The sequence below is a fragment of the Trachemys scripta genome, chromosome 22 (assembly GCF_013100865.1).
Source record: "Trachemys scripta elegans isolate TJP31775 chromosome 22, CAS_Tse_1.0, whole genome shotgun sequence".
NCBI classification, from domain to species: Eukaryota; Metazoa; Chordata; order Testudines; family Emydidae; genus Trachemys; species Trachemys scripta.
The window spans coordinates 2,456,267-2,473,857 of record NC_048319.1 but is presented as its reverse complement, the minus strand read 5'-3'; the positions used below and the strand labels follow the sequence as shown (position 1 = coordinate 2,473,857).

Below are 17,591 nucleotides of genomic sequence, written 5' to 3'. Positions count from 1 at the left end.
TTGCTCTCCCTCCCCCTGCTCCCATCACTGGTCCCCGGTCCCCACAGGGTTGGCTAGCGAAGCCATAGCCCCGCTGGCTCTGAGGGTAAAACCCAGACAGGCCGGGCAGGCGCCTTCTCCTCATAGGTTCTGGTGCCACCTGGTGGCAGGAGCTCAGCACAGGCTGGCGAAGAGATTGGTGCCTTCTGCCTGCTGGGACCCCACCGGGAGTTTGTTACTCCCCACGTTCCGGGCACTGGCAGCCGAACGGAGGGACCTGGCAGCACCGCAGACGGCAGGGGGCAGCTCCACCAGTGGCCGGCGGCAGCTTCCAGTGGGTCTGGCTGCTGTGCTGTGAAGGCTTGGCCCGGCAGATCCAGGCACCCTCTCCCTGAACGCAGAGCACAGCGCAGCTCCCCCAGCTTCTCGGCTAGAACGGCCCCGGGGGGAAATTGGACCCACATCTGCCCCAGGCCCCGGGAGCAGCGACTCTGTGGCAGGGCCCAACACACAACTGTGATGGCAGCTGGGCACGGACGGCCCTGTTCGGGGGTGGGTTTATTTCCAGAGCCCCCAGCTTCCGGGCGAGCCCTGCTCCTGGGAACCCCCCCCGCCGCCTTATCCCAGCAGGTCCAGGATGTTTGCAAAGCCTATTTAAAACTGGCTCTGCCCAAGGGACAGTGCCCCACCCCTCCCCGAGCCAGGCTCCCAGCTGCTCTCCCAGGCGCGTGGGTGGGGGAAGCGCTTGGGAACCTGGTGCCCCAGTGGGTTGCACCTTGTGGGCCGCCAGTTCTAATCTAGCTCCGGCCGGCCAGGAACAAGGCAGTTGGTAGTGTCTGGCGGCTGCTGGGTGAGACGTGTTTGGTGGAGCTCAGCGTCTCCCTGGCACCAACGCTGCCCAGAGAACTGGCACAAACGGGCCACCCCTATCGGCAAGGGCTGCCGTGGGCAGCAACTTCCTGCTAGAGGCCTGAGAACACTGGCAGGGGGCAGCGTGTGGGAACCTCGGCCCAGGGGGAATAGCGGGCAGTGCCAGCTCGCTGGGCACGTGAGACATTTCAAAGTGGGTGGGGACGAAAGCAGATCTCCCACTAATCTGGCCTGGGGGGTCACCCCGCTGGTGGCCCTTGTAGGGAGGGAACTGGACCCCCTCCCCTCACACACACACACAGTTGGTTAGAAGAGGAGCCGCTCCCCAGTGCAAAGCCCAAGTGGGAACATGTCAGCAGCCCTCATTCCTGAGCCAGGGGATTAAAGGGGGAAAATGCCCCCTGCCCCCACAAGCTGGGGGGCTGGATATTTACAGTCCAATTTCCTGCCTGGGGGGGTGGGAAATGCAGCCAGGAATAAGGGGCCATTTTTTTAAAGGTCGGCAAACGTTTCCCCTGCTCCCCAACCCCAGCCAATCAGGGAGTTCGCCGAGGGTCAGTTCCGGTTGCCTTGGGATGGAGGCAGGCAACCACAGGCCAGCTGCTTGGGGCCGAGAGATCCCCTGGTGGCTTCCTCCTTCGAAGTCTCCCTCTGGCTCCCAGCCTGGCTCACGCCCTCTTCTTTCCTTCCCCAGGGCGGGCGGCAGAATGCTCCCCACCGAAGAGGCAGCCCCGACCCCCAGCAGCTCGCCCCAGCACCAGGCCATCAGCATCAAATCTGAGCGGGTCTCCCCGGTGGTCAGCTGCAGCTCGGCCACCCCCCAGCATTCCCTGAGCGGCCTGTCCTCCCTCGGCGACGTCCCCAGAGGCCCCGGGGACCCGCCCCAGCGAGACGAGTATGCCAAGGCCTATCACTACCCGCTGGTCCTGTCCCGGCCGCTGGCGGAGGAGCAGCAGGGGGGTGTCCCTATGCGGCGCCCGCAAGTGATGGACGTTTGGCAGAGATAGTGGGGCCGGCTGTCCGGGGTGGGGGGATGCCCGCGCTGTTTGCGTGTACGTACTGGCAGTGGCAGGCCCAGTGTGTGACATGCCTCCTCTTCTGCTTGGAAGCACTTGTACCTTTCTCCTGGGGTCCGCTGCAGCCATGGCTACCCGCAGGGCATGGCTGAGTGCTGGGGCGAGGGGGAAGTCCCAGAACCCCCTGGGCTGTGAGTGCCTGCGGGAAGCCCCCATCAGTGCCTGGCCCCAGAGCCCCATGGGCTGAGAGTGTCTGTGGGGGGGGAGCCCCCTTTGGTACCCTGCCCCAGAACCCCCTCGGCTGTGAGTGCCAATGGGGAGCCCCCTCTCTCGGATTGAAATACATCCCTACTCTCTTTCCCTCCAACTCTCTGATTTCATGTTAAATGCATGTCTGGGTGGAAGGTCTGTTCCTCTGAGCTGGGCTGGGACCCCCGTGAGCAAGCCCCTCGCCCTCACCTGCCCCCCACCCTGCTGCTAATGCCCCAGACCAGCTGCAGATGCCTTGGAAGCTCCAGTCTCTGGCTGAGCTCCAGGTCTGCTCCTGGTGCCCACGTCAACGCCTCCTCCCTTCCGCTAGCGCCAGTGCAGCGCCCCCGGGGCACAGCCATGGGGCACGCCAGCGCGGACAGGGCAGGCTGGGAAGGTCTGCATTAGAGCTGCCCCCCCCGTGGTAACGCGGTGCGGGGATTCGGCACAGCGCCAGCCTGTGGGATCCGCAGTGTTCAGGTGCCGCTCGGGGTTATTTTCTATTTATTATGTTGTATCCAGCCGCGGGTTCGACCAATAAAGATCTGGGTTTGTCCAGCCCCCCGGTGTGAGCTTAGCGCCCAGGCGGCTGGGATAACGCCGGCTGGAAGAATGGCATGTGAGGTGCATGGGGGGTGGAGTGGGCTTCCTTTCTCCTCCTCCCTCCCCCACAGTCAGGTTAGCAGCACCTGAATGTGGGGGCTGGGGCGGGAGAGGAGGCCAGCGGGGTGCTGACAGCTCTGGGGAGTGTTTGACTATCACACAGAGCCCTGGGCAGCCCCAGGGATGTAATCTGGCATCTCTGCATCTCCCAGGTAGCGAACCCCACTTCTCCCAAATACTCCAGCGGGGACACAGCAGGGAGCCTCCAGCTATTGGCCGAGGGCACTGTGGGGGGGAGGGGCAGGATGGGAGCAAGACCCTCGTGGGCTGGGCTTCCATAGCCCAGCACCCGCGTTTGCGTCTCTTTCTGGTGCTGGACAGATGGGTGCTGTGACGAGCTGGGGGGCCATGCTGGGAGCCAGGAGTCCCAAGGGATGGGCGTGCTCTGTGTTCCGGCGCATCCTGCTGGGGAAGCTGGTGTCACGGCCAGCATGCGTGAGGCCGTCCCCAGAGCCGTGAGAGCCCATTGCAAGCCAAGGGATCGGCATTCACGGCCCTGTGTCACTGAAACCTGCTCTGAGGGGTTGGGACGCCAGGCTCCAGCTCGCCACGCCACTCACACAGATTTGGCCTGGCCAGTCCCATCTGATGGGCCTGGCCAAACCTGAGTGACACTGTGACCCCAGAGGTTGCACCAGAGCGGGGAGCTGAGCCCCACAGGAGGAGCAGCCGCGGGGGTGTTTAGTGCCTATTACAGAGCCGGGGTCAGAACCAGTCCCTGAGCCACATGGTTTTTACACTGAATCTATTTGCTGGGTGGCAACAGGCCGTCGAGGTTTGCAAATGGGTCCTGGGCCCCACTGCTGCAGAATGTCTCAGGCCTGGCACAGGCCCCGCGCCCCGGGCAGAGGCCAAGGCCTGTTGCTACAGACGTTCAGCGGCAGCCTCAAGGGCTGAGTGTGGAGCCCTGGGGTGCAGAGGGGCCTGGCACCCGAGCAGTGCAGTGATGGCCAGCACGGGCAGGAGCGGGCCCATCACTCGCCCGATGATGCACCCCGGCCCGGGTCTGGCTGCCATTCTCCAGCTGGGCGTCTGGAGCTGAATGGGGCGGCTGGAGTAGTGACCTCAAGGGCTCAGTGGGGGGTGTTCTGGGCTGGGCTGCAGTTCTTCACTTTGCCCACAAGATGTCGCTGTCTCCTGAGCTTTGGTGCCCTGACCCCCCAATTCCTTCATCGGCCCCACTGGCCCAGGCAGCCCGGGCGGCTCTGGGAGGCAGGGAATCCCCCGGGGGCTGGAGCTCCTCAGGGCGGGGTTTCTCCAGGCTACTTTCCGTGTCCGACCTCAGGCGTGACCCCAGTGAGGCCCCCAATGCCCCCCCCGTCCAGCCCCGCAGCCCCCCTGCTATTCCAGCCCCGGGCTCCCCTCGCCCCACAATACCCCCCCGTCCGGCCCTGCAGTCCCCCTGCTATTCCAGCCCCGGGCTCCCCTCGCCCCACAATACCCCTCTGTCTGGCCCTGCAGTCCCCTGCTATTCCAGCCCTGGGCTCCCTCTGCTGCAGTTGTGCCAGTGCCTCTCAGTCCTGCCCTGCAGCTCTCTACTATCCCAGCCCTGGGGTCCCTCCTGTACTCCCCCAGCTCTATCAATGCCCCTCACCTGCAGCCATGCTGCTATTCCAGTTCTGGGTTCTGCCCAAGCTCTGCTGGTGCCCCTCAAGCCTGCCCCACCCAGCTCTGTGATGCCCCACCATGCTAACCAGCTATGCAGCTCCCTCCCCCCACCTCTCTCAATGCACTTCAGGCCTGACCTGCAGCACCCCCTGCTAGGCCTGGCAGGAGCCCCCTCCCCCACTCAGATCTGGCAATGCCCTGCAGGCCTGAACTCCAGCCCCCTGACAGGCCAGACCTGGAGCCTTCTTTTCTTTTCTTTTCTTTTCTTTTCTTTTCACATAAAATCAACTTCATAAAACAGGCACTTGATCTTTGGCCACTAAAAATATGGAAATTTCTCTGTGAAAATGGTGCATTTCTACCTTGGTCAAACTCAACCCTGCCGTGTTCACTAGTATGCACCACCCTGGGCCTCCACGGCTTGTTTCCAATCAGCATTTAGAAGTTTGGCTGCTGCTCCAAACTTCACAGCTCTGTAAAATGGAGCTGGAAATACCACCCTGCCTCCATGGGACATCGACCCCCCGCCCTGAGCTTCCCATCATGGCCTGGAGCACAAATAAACAATGGAAGAAAGTTTGAACCAAACTTTGCCAAACCACAGCAAATATTTGGCTCGGGTTTGGTAACGTGTTGGATGAAGACTTAGGACAAAGCTTATCCTTATAGCCTGGTGCCCTATCTCCTGCGTCCATAAAATAAGGGGGGTCGGCAGATTGTCGGGTTAATTCACAGGCTTTAAGGTCTGCCCACAAGTCAAAGATTTGGAAGGTGGTGGTTGGCTTGGCAGAATTCCTTTTAGCGCTCTGCTGGAGGGAGTTGCGCCGACCAGCCAAAACAGCCGCCGCCTCCTGCAAAACTAGATTTTAACCACCACCCCCCCGTGTCGGCCATTTCTCTCCTACAATCTGCTGGGTGACTCATGAATAGATTATTGGGAACGGTCCCTTGAGATTAAAACACAGAAGGAGGATTAATCCTGGGAAGAATTTGTGGAGTTTAATACAAACCCAGAGATTGACATAAATCCTTAGACCGGATTTGGCAGAAGCCGAGAGCTCTGCTGACATCTCGGATGGTCGGGAGCCCAGAGCAATCCAGACTGGGGCCAGATCCTCAGCTGGTGTCAATCAGCATCATACCGAGCTATACTCATCCGGAACTGACCCATATCCCGGGGCTAGAGGGACCCCAGAGTTGAGCCCAGTGCATCACTTCACTCATTACCCAGGGCATCCGGAACCAGCAGAATGACAACATTCCTAGGATTTCCAGACCTGCATACCACAGGCCAGAGAACTCCAACCAGTGACTCTTGAACCTCAGAATGATATTGTGGTAGCACCTGGACACCACAGCCCTGCAGCGCTAGGTGCTGTACAAACATAGAGCAGCTACAGTCCCCACCCTACCCCAAAACGCTCTATAAATCTGCAGACAACAGGCGGATGCAACAGACAGGCAGGGGGCTCGAGCGCACAGTAGCCAAGATCTTATCCTGAGCAGCGGGGGCTGTTAAAACTGCAGAATTGCAAAACAATCTTGAAATCAGAAGATGAAATTCCCCGGGAGATTCAGATTTTATCAGTTATCTTACTTTTGGTCTCTGGGAGAAAGAAAGAGCCCCAAGATGTCCAGCAGATTCCCATCAAGATGACTTGGCATGTGGTGACCGTTGGTTGGAAATCTATTTTGGTTTTTTTGGGGAAAAAATTAATTAAAATTGAAAAGGCAAAAAAGTATTCCTTATTTTTTGCAAAATGTGGATTTTCATTGAAAAACACCCTCCCCCTGCATAGTGTGTGTGTGTGCGGGGGGGGTATTGGATGGGGGGGTTGGAAGAAAAAACCCATTTTGTTCAAAAATTATCATCTTTCATTACAAAAAGTCAACGCCACGTTTTGATGGGCTCTAATCGGTGCTCTGGTGTAACTAACTAGCACAGGATGTAGCAAACTGCTGGCGCATCAGGAACGGATGCTGCTGTACATGGGTGCTGGGTATCAAACCCCAAACATGGTGCACAGCCCAAACTGGGTGGATTGTCCCTCCCCCCACTGAGGTTTGTTTGGGTAGCTCTTCACGGCAGAGTTTACCTGGCTTCGGGCACTGGGATAGATGCCCAGGTTAACCAGGCTGGCTATAAGCAGCCACATTCAGAGCTGCACGCAGGTCATACCCATGTAGCCATGCCCATGCCGGCCCTGCAATAACCTTCATAGATTCAAAGGCCATCGCGATGGTCTAGTCTGACCTCCCTGATCATGCGCCAGGATATCTGGGGGCATATCCCATGGTTCTTAGTGTGATGTCAAGGCACCACCCGCGGGATCTCTGATTGGAGGATCACCCAGCTCCGCTGATTGGTCCAATTACGCTATTTAAGCCAGGAGGCGGAACAGGAAGCTTGTCCAAGTAACAAGGTGGTTTCCCTTGTGGCTGCAACGGACCCTGCTTACATCTGCCTCCAACCTGGTTCCCACCTTGTTCCTGATCCGTGCTGGGTCCTTGCCTCACCTCCAATCTTCTGTGACCAGCCCTGGCTCTGACCCTGACGCTGGCTTGACCCTTGGCTCTGGCATTTGGTATCTGACCTCGGTGCTGACCCTCAGCTTTGATTCCTGATTCTGACTCTGGCTTGACCTCTGGCTCTGGTAACTGGCTGTTGACTCTGGTGCTGACCCTTGGCCTTTGTTCCCCAACCTGGACACCTGCTCTGCCCACTAGACATGATTCCTGCTCTGCCCACTAGGCCAGACCGCCAATGTCCTGTTCCATGACGCTTAGGCCTTCTCTAAGGCAAGCCATTCTAGGAGTTGTTCTGCAGCATATTGTGGGAGGACTTGTCTGTTCTAACCAAGCTCTGGTGCTGAAGGGTTCTTAGCCTGCCAACACAGCAAACTCCAGTATGTCTGACACTGCATGCCCCTCACTCTGTCCCTTCCGGACGGTGCCAAGGCAGGGCTCCAGGGGAGGTGAGGCAGCCGCCTGGTGCACTGGGCTGGAGAGATCACGGGGTGACCTGCAGGAGATGATGGAGGGCTGGGGCTCCGGAACGGAGCTGGAGGTGGAATGGGGAGCTGGGAGGGCTCTCACACCTGATGCCAGGGGATGTGGCGTCGGCACATGGGCGAGGCATGCTCGTTTTGGAGGGGCTGGGGGGAGTGAGATGAGGAAACGGGGATCCGGAGCAGTAGCCAGGGCAGGCCCCAAGTTTGGGAGAGAATAAACACGGCTAAAGTGCAGCTGGCAACCAAGCCACCATCTCCATGGCAACTCGCTCAGATGTCTCCAGACAGGAGCTCCAGCCAGTGCGCTCCAGCCCGAGTGGGCGTGAGGGCGCTGAGGTTGGGGAGAGGGGCACATGGGACAAGAGCCCCAGCCCCCCCCCCCCCCCCCGGGAGAAAAGGCAGGGTATTGATTCATTACAATCCTACCCCCTTCCCCAGCTCGGCACCCCTTGGAGGAGACAGGCCTTCCTTCCCACCTGGAATGGGGATAACAGCGCAGGGGCTTGCCAGGACAAAAGCAAGAAAGCTGGTGAGGGGCTCCGCTGTTATGGTGATTGGGGGCCAGACAAGGACCTGAGAGATTGGCCACCAGAGGCCTCCTGTGCATTCCTTCACCATGTGTCAACCAGGCCCTGGCACCCTTGCTCTGTGGGATTAGCACAATCCAGGGCTGCAAAATGTCCCTGCGTGAAGGGGCCTTCATGGCTCGAGATGAGACAGATTCTGCTTTTTCCATCTCGCAGTCACAGGCAGTAGTCTGGGGGGAGGGGAAGGGCTGGGGCTGAGGGTGGGGAGGGGGGGCTTAGCCCATTGCTAATGTAGTTCTAATCACAGACTTTTTTTTTTTAAATAAGGAGCAGCAACGGCTAGTGGAGCGGGAGCCCCCGCAAAGCGTCAGGGCTGCCCTTGGGAAGCTCCTCGCCAGCCAGCCAGCCAGGGACGTATGGCTGCTAACAGCCAGCTGAGAAAGCCAGGGAATGGGGGGAAGAATAAGGCGGGGGACGGGGTGAATTGTGAGACACTGATTGAATAGCAATGACTGCATGATTTATGGTTTGCATTATTGCATGGCTCATTTGAATATATGCTAATCAGGCTTTTCTCCTCGTTTTGTTTGTAAGATTTAAATTTGCTATGGCAACCTACTGGCATGGAATGAATGCCAGGAAATGTCAGAATGAGGTTAAGGCAGAGGGTAGCGGCCTGTGTGTGGCGGGGAGATCCTTCCAGCCCAGACAAGGGGGCAGGACTCGTGGCTTGAGAATATAAAACACAAAGTGTTGGGTGTTCCCGCCAGCAGCAGGGTCTCCCCAGAAAGCAATGCAAGGGGCATGGCTCCTCCTGGATTTCTGTAGGTAAATTAACATTCCGCTGTGTGAAACAGCCCCTACCTCTACAATGATGTGTAATGGGAGAGGTGCTGGGCTGTGCTGCTAAACCCAGGAAAACTTCCCATTCCAGGTCCAGGTGATGATGGTCAGAGACTGTTGGAGGCGTCTGGATCCTGCAAGTTGCCCATTTCCCCCGGAAGTTCATTGGCTGCTGGGTCCCACCATGTTTGAACTGAATTTCAGGCCCCCTTCCCTTCCAGGCCGGGTTTGCCCAAACGCTGGGAAACCGAAGGCAGTCGCTTTCTCGGGGGCAGGGGCTTGTCTCCACGCAGGATCAGGAAGGGCCCCGATCCGATTCCCGTTTGACATCTACCACAACGCTGCCATTCAGGGACACTGGAACAATGTGTTTGGGGGGGGGGAGGGGTGCTGGGAGCATGTCAACTGTAAACCTGGCATATGATGGAAACCACTTCTAGCCAGGGGGTGCGGCAGGCCCCCCAGCACCCCTAGTTCCAGCCCCTGTGCTACCATTGTCTCTTATGGGCTCAGGCCGTGGGCCCCATCGGGCCCCTGGTGAAGTGGCTAGGAAATCTGTGGGCCTGCGTCTGTGGAAGTCAACGGCGTGAGGTGGGTTTAAAGAGGCGTGAGGGGAATCGGGCCCCGTGGCCGGGTTGCCCAAGAAAGAGGCTGTGGGTTGAGCACCCTCCTCACATTATCCCATCGCTTCCAGCTGAAAGGTGCGGCCTCCCGGGACAGGTGCCAGACGGCCCACGCTCCTGGGCTGGGGCGTCGGCCTGGGAAGCTGGTTTGCAGGAGGCAGCCTGTGATTATGGAGGTGGCCAACTGCTCTGGCTGCTCTGGGGAGAGGAGGGCAGCAAGAGAGCCAGGGTGTGTGTTCCCGCAGCAAAGCCCTGTCCGTCTGCTGTGCCTACGGGGGGCAAAGGGGTCTTGCATCTCATGGAGGAAACTGTGCTGTCCGCATAACCAACTCGCGCACAAACCCCTCCCAGAACCCCGACCTTCCCTGCCTCCCCATGCTCCTCCCAGTCACCGCCCCAGACCGGCGGCCAGATAGCCAGGCTGTCCGTCTGCACCAAGCTATTTCTCAGCGGGGTTTTGTGCTAGGATGGGGGATGGATGGACACACACCCTCACACTTCCCCCTGCCAAAGTCACACAATAGTGTCTGTGTGTCCGATATAGCTTCTCCCCGCACAGTTGGTTGGGGAGTCGGGCGGGGGGGGGGGGGAAACCATCAGTTCTCAGAACAGGTAGCAGCTTTGTGGGGGTGAATGAAACATTCAAGGCGTCACTGATGGACCTTTCTCAGAGGAAAGCCATGGGAAAGGGTAGCACATTGTGTGTGTGTGGGGGGGGGGTTACAGCTACACTTTCTTCTGCCCCCCAAACAATCCAGCTCTGGCTGCAGAGGAAGGGTGAGAAGTGGAGACAAATCAATCAGTCGCTCAGCGATCAGAAAGGGAATTTTAAAATGAATTATTGTCCCCTCCCCCCAATAAAATTCCTAATGCATCAGCTAATATCAGGAGAAACCCCCTTTCTCGGACACTCCAGAGCAGGGCTCTTCATAAAAGAAAAACATAAAAGACAGAAAATCAACCACAGAAAAAAATATTCTTAAGGGAGCAAAATGTTAAAATGCTGGGGCAAGGCTTTCTGAGTTTGAGAAAGGGCCCAGCCACAGACATAAACTGCCCCCTCCTTTAAACAATAACCACGAGTTATGCAAAGTGATTAACAATCCCTTCTTCTTCCCCTCGCCCCGCAGCCCCATTGTCGTGTTAGTGGCGTTTGCCCTTGCCAGCCTTGGGGGAGAGATGGGACCTGGCTGGCACCTGTTCCAAAGAGCAGGACACCTGTGGGAGGAGGGAGGGGACCGATTCAGCCGGTGTGAATTGTCCTGGCTCCCTTGCAAACCCTGATTCTATTGAATGGGTCGTAGCTGGATCTGCCTGGGAACGAACTTCTGGTTGTCTTTATGCCACTACATTTGGTGTTTGTTTGGGAAGAAATAGAAAGGTCAAGTGATTCCTGCAGAGCCTTCCAGGTTAATATAAATCCCCAGGAAAATGCTAAGTGCAGGTGGGGATACTGGGACAGGGAGACGTAGGGATTTCAAGGAATTGTCTCATTTTCTGTGTCTCTTGTTAATTTCCGAATTAATTTGGACAGCAGACTAATCTGATTGTCAGAGCTGTCTTCCTCGAGCTGGCCTGGCCCTGCTCTTTCTAAATGCAGCTTTAGAAATGAATTAGAATTGATATTTCCCATGCAAGTATTTTAAAAGACTAAATAAAGACCCCCCTTAAAAAGTTTCATCCCAAAACGATGTTTTAGCTGCCCAGTAAAACCATTTCCAAAATCTTTCCCCCTTTTTTTGTTTTATTTTCTGAAGCAAGGACAGTAAACAAGTCCATTTCCCCTAGATACAATCGATATAATAACAGGGCTTCAAATAACAAATTGCTTAAGGAAAATCCCTTTCATAAAGAATATTCCAAATCAGCCATTCACTAGGAACTTTGACTTGTAGCTGAATACACACCGCTACCCCTCCGCCTTGGATTTTAGCGACAACTGGGATGCAGTAGTTTGATTTAAAAACACAAGCCGCTTTTGCTCACAGACACCTGCATTCGGAGATAAAGGGGAATATTCTGCAAAACAATTTTCAGGTGGGGTTTTATCGAGCGTCCTAGGAGATGAAATGGACAAACGGGCTGGTTGTTTTTTCTCTCCCAATAAATAAATGCAAACCTTACAAGCCAGGCGGTGGGGGCATAGAAATAGATGTGATCGTGTTTAAACGGAGGCTGCGTTAACTCGGAGCTGTATCCTGCGGCTCCCTGGATTTGAGGCGCTGCCCCTGGGTGCATATGGGGGAAGCCTAGAGCCGTCAGGAAGGGGAGGAGGGCTGTGAATTTTGTACCTTTAAATTTGTAGAGGAAATAAAGGCTCCTGCCTCGGACACAGCACGTGGAGAGGATTTGAAAATCCAGCCGAGCCGAGCTGGGCCTCCGGGATGAAATGATGCCTGTCCTTAAATGTCCGCCTGGCACAGTTCACTCCTCTGGTGGGTCGAGCTCTCCCTCCTCCAGGGGCAGCCCTTCTCCGCTGGGGGCTTGGCTGCGATCTGAGCTTGTTACTGTGCACCCCTGGGAGGGGGTGCCCCCCCCCATTGGCATCAACTTCAGTCTGTCTGTAACTAGGACACAGAGCAAGGGCCACTCGCGCGTCTTCTGGGAAGCCAGACACAATCTGCTGGTGGGCTCTGCGAGCAGCGCCGGTGTAAGTACATTTCTGCGGCGTTGGCGTCTCGGTTAAGGACATAATGAGAATTAATAACAATAAGGAAAACTCGTGTGTGATTTTTAAAAAAGGGACGTGCACGGCCAAGGTTTACTCCAGAAAAAAAAAAATCTTCTTCTCCCATATGTTCAGAGGGGCTTGGAAAGTCCTAGGCTCAGGGAACAAATCGCTCAACCACCCAGGTTTTATGATTATTTTCTTTTAAAAAGGATCTTGTGATTTGGGACGGAGCAACAAAGTAAAACTTAATAATGCAATTAGCATTTCATCGTCTTTAAAGCCATTTTCTTCGGATATTTGCTACCCACAAAACTTGGTATTACTTTGCTTACTGCATGCTCTTTTATACTAGCTATCTATCCCCAGACACCCCCTTATCTATCTATCTATCCCCAGACACCCCCTCTATCTATCTATCCATACACACCCATCTATCTATCCCCATACACCCCCTTTATCTATCTATCTATCTATCTATCTATCTATCTATCTATCTATCTATCTATCTATCTATCTATCTAATCAAGGTGATAACATTTGTAAAAACGACCTTTATATTAACTTGAAACTAACCGCAGCACATGATGGGGGGGGGGGTGTTTCCCACTATTCCTCTTGTTAGTCCAAACTCAGGGCATGAATGGGGCCAGGTTTTGCTTTTCATAGGCAATTGCAATTTTGCTTGTTGGTTTTTATCCTCTGTCGTGTGGCTTTAGCGGGTTGTACAGTGTAACACCCAACCCCCTGTAGCAGGGGCAGGGGTAAAGCGCATGTTTGGCATTGGGCCTGCGGATCGCTTGGAGACAGCAAGATCTTTTAGCAAATTGCCAGTGAAATCGTACCCACTGTTTGTGCTCCTCCCAGGAAAGACATCGGCCTGCGAGATTAAATAGAACTCTAAAATCTGATCTTTGCCAAGTGCCATCTGGTTTTCTCTGTCTCCTTTCTCCTCTTTCGTTTCTGGGGGGATTTCCAGATGAGCCTCCTGCATTGGAAGAAGTGTCTGAACTGTATAATTTCCATCTTTGTATGATGATCAGACGGACCTGGAGTAGATCTAACAGCTGGTACTTTGTCTTGCCCTCTAAACGGTTACATAGCTGCAAGGCGTGTGGCTTTTGACAATGACCAGCTCCCTGGACTAGGATAGATCCTGAAACCAGGTTGACCCATTGTTGTGAGGATATTGGGGAAACAATACATTTGCCCTCTTTGATCTGTCCAGACAAGGTGTCTTATGTTCCGGAGCGTGTCCGGTTGCATTGCCCTGCAGCTTAACGCGAATTGCTCAGTAGATCTACACGTCCAAGTAATCCCTTTCTCGGCCTTATTCCAGATCACTTCTGAGGAAAGTCAGGGAATGCTGGTTTTTATAGCTGCGTGTATAGACCAGGCTAACCTGAGGTAGCCGAGTAGGTAATTTGATGGAAAAATGTACTCTTACGCAATTCAGAAACAGCTCTGATTTGCCCAGCTCTGACCTTCTTAATCTATTTATAGCTGAGAGGATAAGTCGCTCAGTTTCCACCATAGGAGAGGTGTAGGAGTGGGACTGTCTTTAGTGGTTGAAAATAATGAAAGGTCTCCTTTCCTGTATGTAGAAATGCCTCCACTGGGATAGCTCGTGCACCCGAGGGGCGGAGGCCAGCGTGGGGAAGGCTTAGGGTTGGATCCTTGCAATGTGAACGGGGGAAATAAGGGGGAGTGAACTGATCCGATGTATAAACACTCCTCACTCCCGCCACAGGAGGTCCGGTTCCTGAGGGGGGTTCAGTGGAAAGGCGATGGAGGGTGGTGTGATGTGACCCCAGGTAACATCCCCCTTCAGGGAGGGGTGGGTGGGTTGGTTTTTGCACGCCTTGTATATATGGCAGGGGTGAGCCCGAAGCCCGCTGGAGCCCCATTGGCTCCTGGCCAATCTGGGAAGTGTGTTGCGCTGCGCTCCGGTCTATGGTAATTAGGCCCCGGGACTCAAATCCGAATGTCGGGCCAGGTAGGGCGTGAAGGTTCCTGGACGAGTAAAATGGCGCGAGGCTGAGTAGTGCGAGATCACAGATGCTCCAGCGATCGCTAGTGGGATGGGATGGGAGGGCCGGGGAGGCAAAGTTGCTACCAGTGACTTGCAGCGGGACTGCCTGTAACATTCTCCCCACTCCGAGCCCTTCTCTGCGGGGAGATTGTGTCCAGGGTACGTTCTCCAGGTGCTTTGGCCGCGGGGTCTGGTGTCAGGCGTGCGTTGGTTTATTGTATATTAGAACAGGACTTGGAGAGACCCGTGGATCTATCTGGTGCCTGGGGGTGGATCGGACCTACCAGCCGCCTCTGTCCTGGGCAGGGTGTTTTTTTCTTCTCTAGTCGTCTTTGTGAGAACAAAATACTCGGTGTCCTAACCTCTGTGAGCGCCCACAATTGGTTTTCAAATCTCGGCGCCCAGGCACGGGCCCCACCCTGCCCCGGGGACCTTCGGGGCAGAGTTTTCACCCCAAGGATCAATGTGTTTCGCATGACGCACAAGAAGCAATGGCACAGCCTGGTTCTTGGGGGGGGGGGGCTGATAATGATTTTATTTCCCTTTGGTTCCTTCTTCCAAACTCAGGGCCCATGTAACGATCACCGTGAGAACCCGAAGGCAGGGGGTTTAGCTGATAGCAAGACCACTTTTAAACGAAGTGTATTTACACCATGAGGACGTTTGTGGACATAAGGCAGTTGACTTCCTCAGGGTCTGTCTGCTGTCCATTGATACTCCGAATTTACCCCCAAATCCAGCCTGAAAAGGGAAGCGGGGTTGGGAGTTGATGGGCAGAGCGCCAGGACATTTGGGCGTATTACATCGGCCTTAAACTATTAAAACAACCCAAAGTACAAAGTCCTCCTGGAGGGCTCCGTTCCGGCCGCTTAGGCGGACTGAGTCTGTGCCCTACACTGGCCTAAAGGGGCAGCCGAGTCCGCTAAGGACCAGCTCCGTGTCACGCGAGTGTGTAATGGGGCACGTGACTCCACACCAATCTGCACAGAAGAGGCGGGGGCTGAAATGCGGCTCAGCGGCTCATGGCGGGAAACCGGTCTGGGGCACGTGTTAACAATGTGCTTAGAGCTGGAAGGGGGGTGGGTGTGCAGGAAGTGGGATCTCCAGGCAGGAGGAGCGAGCCGGCTGCTGACGGTGCATCAAGGGGAGTCTCGGGCTGCAGACTATAAGGGGTTTAAAGTGGTGGAAAACAGCCTGGATCTAGGCGAGAATGTGCAGCCCCATGCACAGGGGCTGGAGCTAGGGGGGCTCCTGCCCACGATGGTTTGAAGTAGTTTCCATCATATGCAGGGTTCACAGTTCGGTTAAAGGGCCCTCAGCACCCCCAGTGTACACGTTGCTCCGGCCCCCAGCCCGGTGGGGTGTCCGCTCAGTATTTACAAGAGACACCAGCCGAGACATGGAGGTCGGGTTTGAGTCTTCTCGGGGTATTGGCCAGCTGGGTTTCCTTGCTGCGCAGGGAGCCTGGAGTAAGAGGTGATCGGTCCCGGCTGGGAGGGGCGTATTCCCTGGTTTCAATAGAGTTAAAAACCCAGCCCCCAATGCCCAATGGTTGTCAGTGCGCGAATCTTTCTTGGGGGGGGGAAAGCTGAAGGAGCAAACCTGTTGGCAGAGGCCCCTTGGGCCCGCAAGGAGCCCAACGGCTCCGTCCCTCGCTCCCACGGTTCGAGGCCGCTAGAAGGGACCTGCCGAGATGTCAGAGTTCAAGAGACTCCTACAGACTAAGGGACAGCGGATGTGTAGAGGCGCCCTGGTGAATGCAGAGACCGGGGAGGGGGCTCCCGAGGCGGGACTGGCTAAGGGGAGGGAAGCGCCCTGGGCTGGGTAACACTCATTCTGGTGCCCCTTTGTGCTAGGCAAGGAAGGAAGTCAAATCCCAGACTCCGACATGAAATTGGGTTTGTCGCAGACGTTAGGATGATTTTTTGGTGAGCAGCAGCTGAGTGTATTTAAGCTCTAAAGTCTCGCAGACCCCCCCCCCCCCCCAGCTCCGATCTCTGCCGTGTCCCCCCTGCTCCCCCGAATGTGTTACCGGAAATAATCCTTTCTCCCAAGATTTCGCCTAAAGTGCATCAAACTAGAAATAATGACAGGGCCCCTTTTTAATGACTAAATAGGTTTATTTCCAAGTCCCGACGTTAACTTGTATCACTCCCGAGAGAACCGAGCCATTGTTTCGATGACAACAGGCTAGAGATTTTGTGGGTTTCGTTAGTTCTGGTTTTTCTGCAAGTTTGTGGGTGTAGCTCTGTGGTCAGCTTCAGGGAGGGACGATTTGCGATTGTTTCTCGCAGGAAATCTGGTCCCTTTTTGATTTGCTGTTCGGGGTAGGAATCGGTTCGGATAAAAGGTGACAGTGGAACCGAGCCCTGGTTTGGCTGTAGGGAGCTGATGGGTGGCCTGGAATAGGGAGCAGACACGAGGCATTATCTCCCGCCAAGAGCAGCAGATACCAGCTGGGAAGGATTTCGATCTGGTTTCCTTTAGGACGCATTTCTGCTCACGCAGATTTGGGGCGTCAAGGAACTTCCGCTATAGAAGGGGATCTTCCGAAAACTGGTTAATTTCAGGCATACAGCACCTGCAAATTCCGGAGGAGGAAAGCGATTAAAAATGGACATTTCGAGGAGTAGGGGCGGGAGGTATCAACTGATGCTATTTCCCTGAGTGAAATACCCTGATCTGTCCTTTCCACCCCGTCCGCTCCTCCGATCTCAAGTCTTCAAGCTGGATAATGACCGTCCGAGAGGAGGTTTCAATAGTTTGAGGGGACGGGAGGGGAGAACATTTGTCTCATGATTCTGCCAGCTGTGACGTGGGCTCGCCCCAACTTTCCAAGTGTTTCGCTTGAGCCCGGGGCAGCAGGGAGAGTCTGGCCCCAGACCGGTCCGGTGTCATGTCCGCAGAACCAGAGGGAAGGGGAGCTGATTGCGGCGGCAGCCCCGTGGATTACGGGCCGGGGGGTTAGCGGCGAGGGCTGCCGGTTTCAAATACAGATGCGCGAGGCACAGGGATACACCAGGGGCACGTGCGGACCGAGGGGACCTGGCTCCAAACTCTCCAGTTCTTCAATGGAATAGGAAACGGAGCTGGCCCGCGAGAGCCAAGTCGTCGTCCCCCCCCCCAGTCTCCTGCTCCAAGCAGCTTGTTAATTGCCCCGCTCTGTAACCCTGCATTAGCTCCAGGGCCTGGGCTTGTGAAAGCACCGTCCTACCCTGACTCAGAGCGCGGGGGGAGATCTGGGCTTCACACCTGGCCTGGGGGTGTGCACTGGGGATCAGAGCCGGGGGGAGGGGGCAGAACAGACTCCTAGTGTGGGCCACCCACCCAAGCCACCCCTGAAGCAGGGGGTCACTCCCCACGCCAGGCCTCACGGCCAGTTGCTTTCTACAAGAAAAGGACACGCCGGAGGTGTGTGTGTGACACACACACACACACACACACACCCCTCGTGCCGCGTATGGCCCAGGCCCTAACCCCTTCCCCCTCACCAGCCCGATTC

The 17,591-nt window shown here is 55.8% G+C and overlaps 1 protein-coding gene and 1 long non-coding RNA gene across 2 annotated transcripts in view; both read left to right on the top strand.

Annotated features, from left to right (window-relative positions):
* The window catches only part of MEF2B (myocyte enhancer factor 2B), a 33,083-nt gene extending 30,409 nt beyond the window's left edge, over positions 1-2,674 (top strand). Inside the window, exon 9 of the mRNA XM_034754915.1 lies at positions 1,544-2,674. Coding sequence (XP_034610806.1) covers positions 1,544-1,856 — 313 coding nt within the window. The 3' untranslated portion in view covers positions 1,857-2,674. The remainder of the gene's footprint in view (positions 1-1,543) is intronic.
* Positions 2,675-11,989: 9,315 nt separating this feature from the next.
* The window catches only part of LOC117868908, a 121,382-nt gene continuing 115,780 nt past the window's right edge, over positions 11,990-17,591 (top strand). The window contains exon 1 of the long non-coding RNA XR_004643731.1: positions 11,990-12,039. This is a non-coding gene — a long non-coding RNA (uncharacterized LOC117868908). The remainder of the gene's footprint in view (positions 12,040-17,591) is intronic.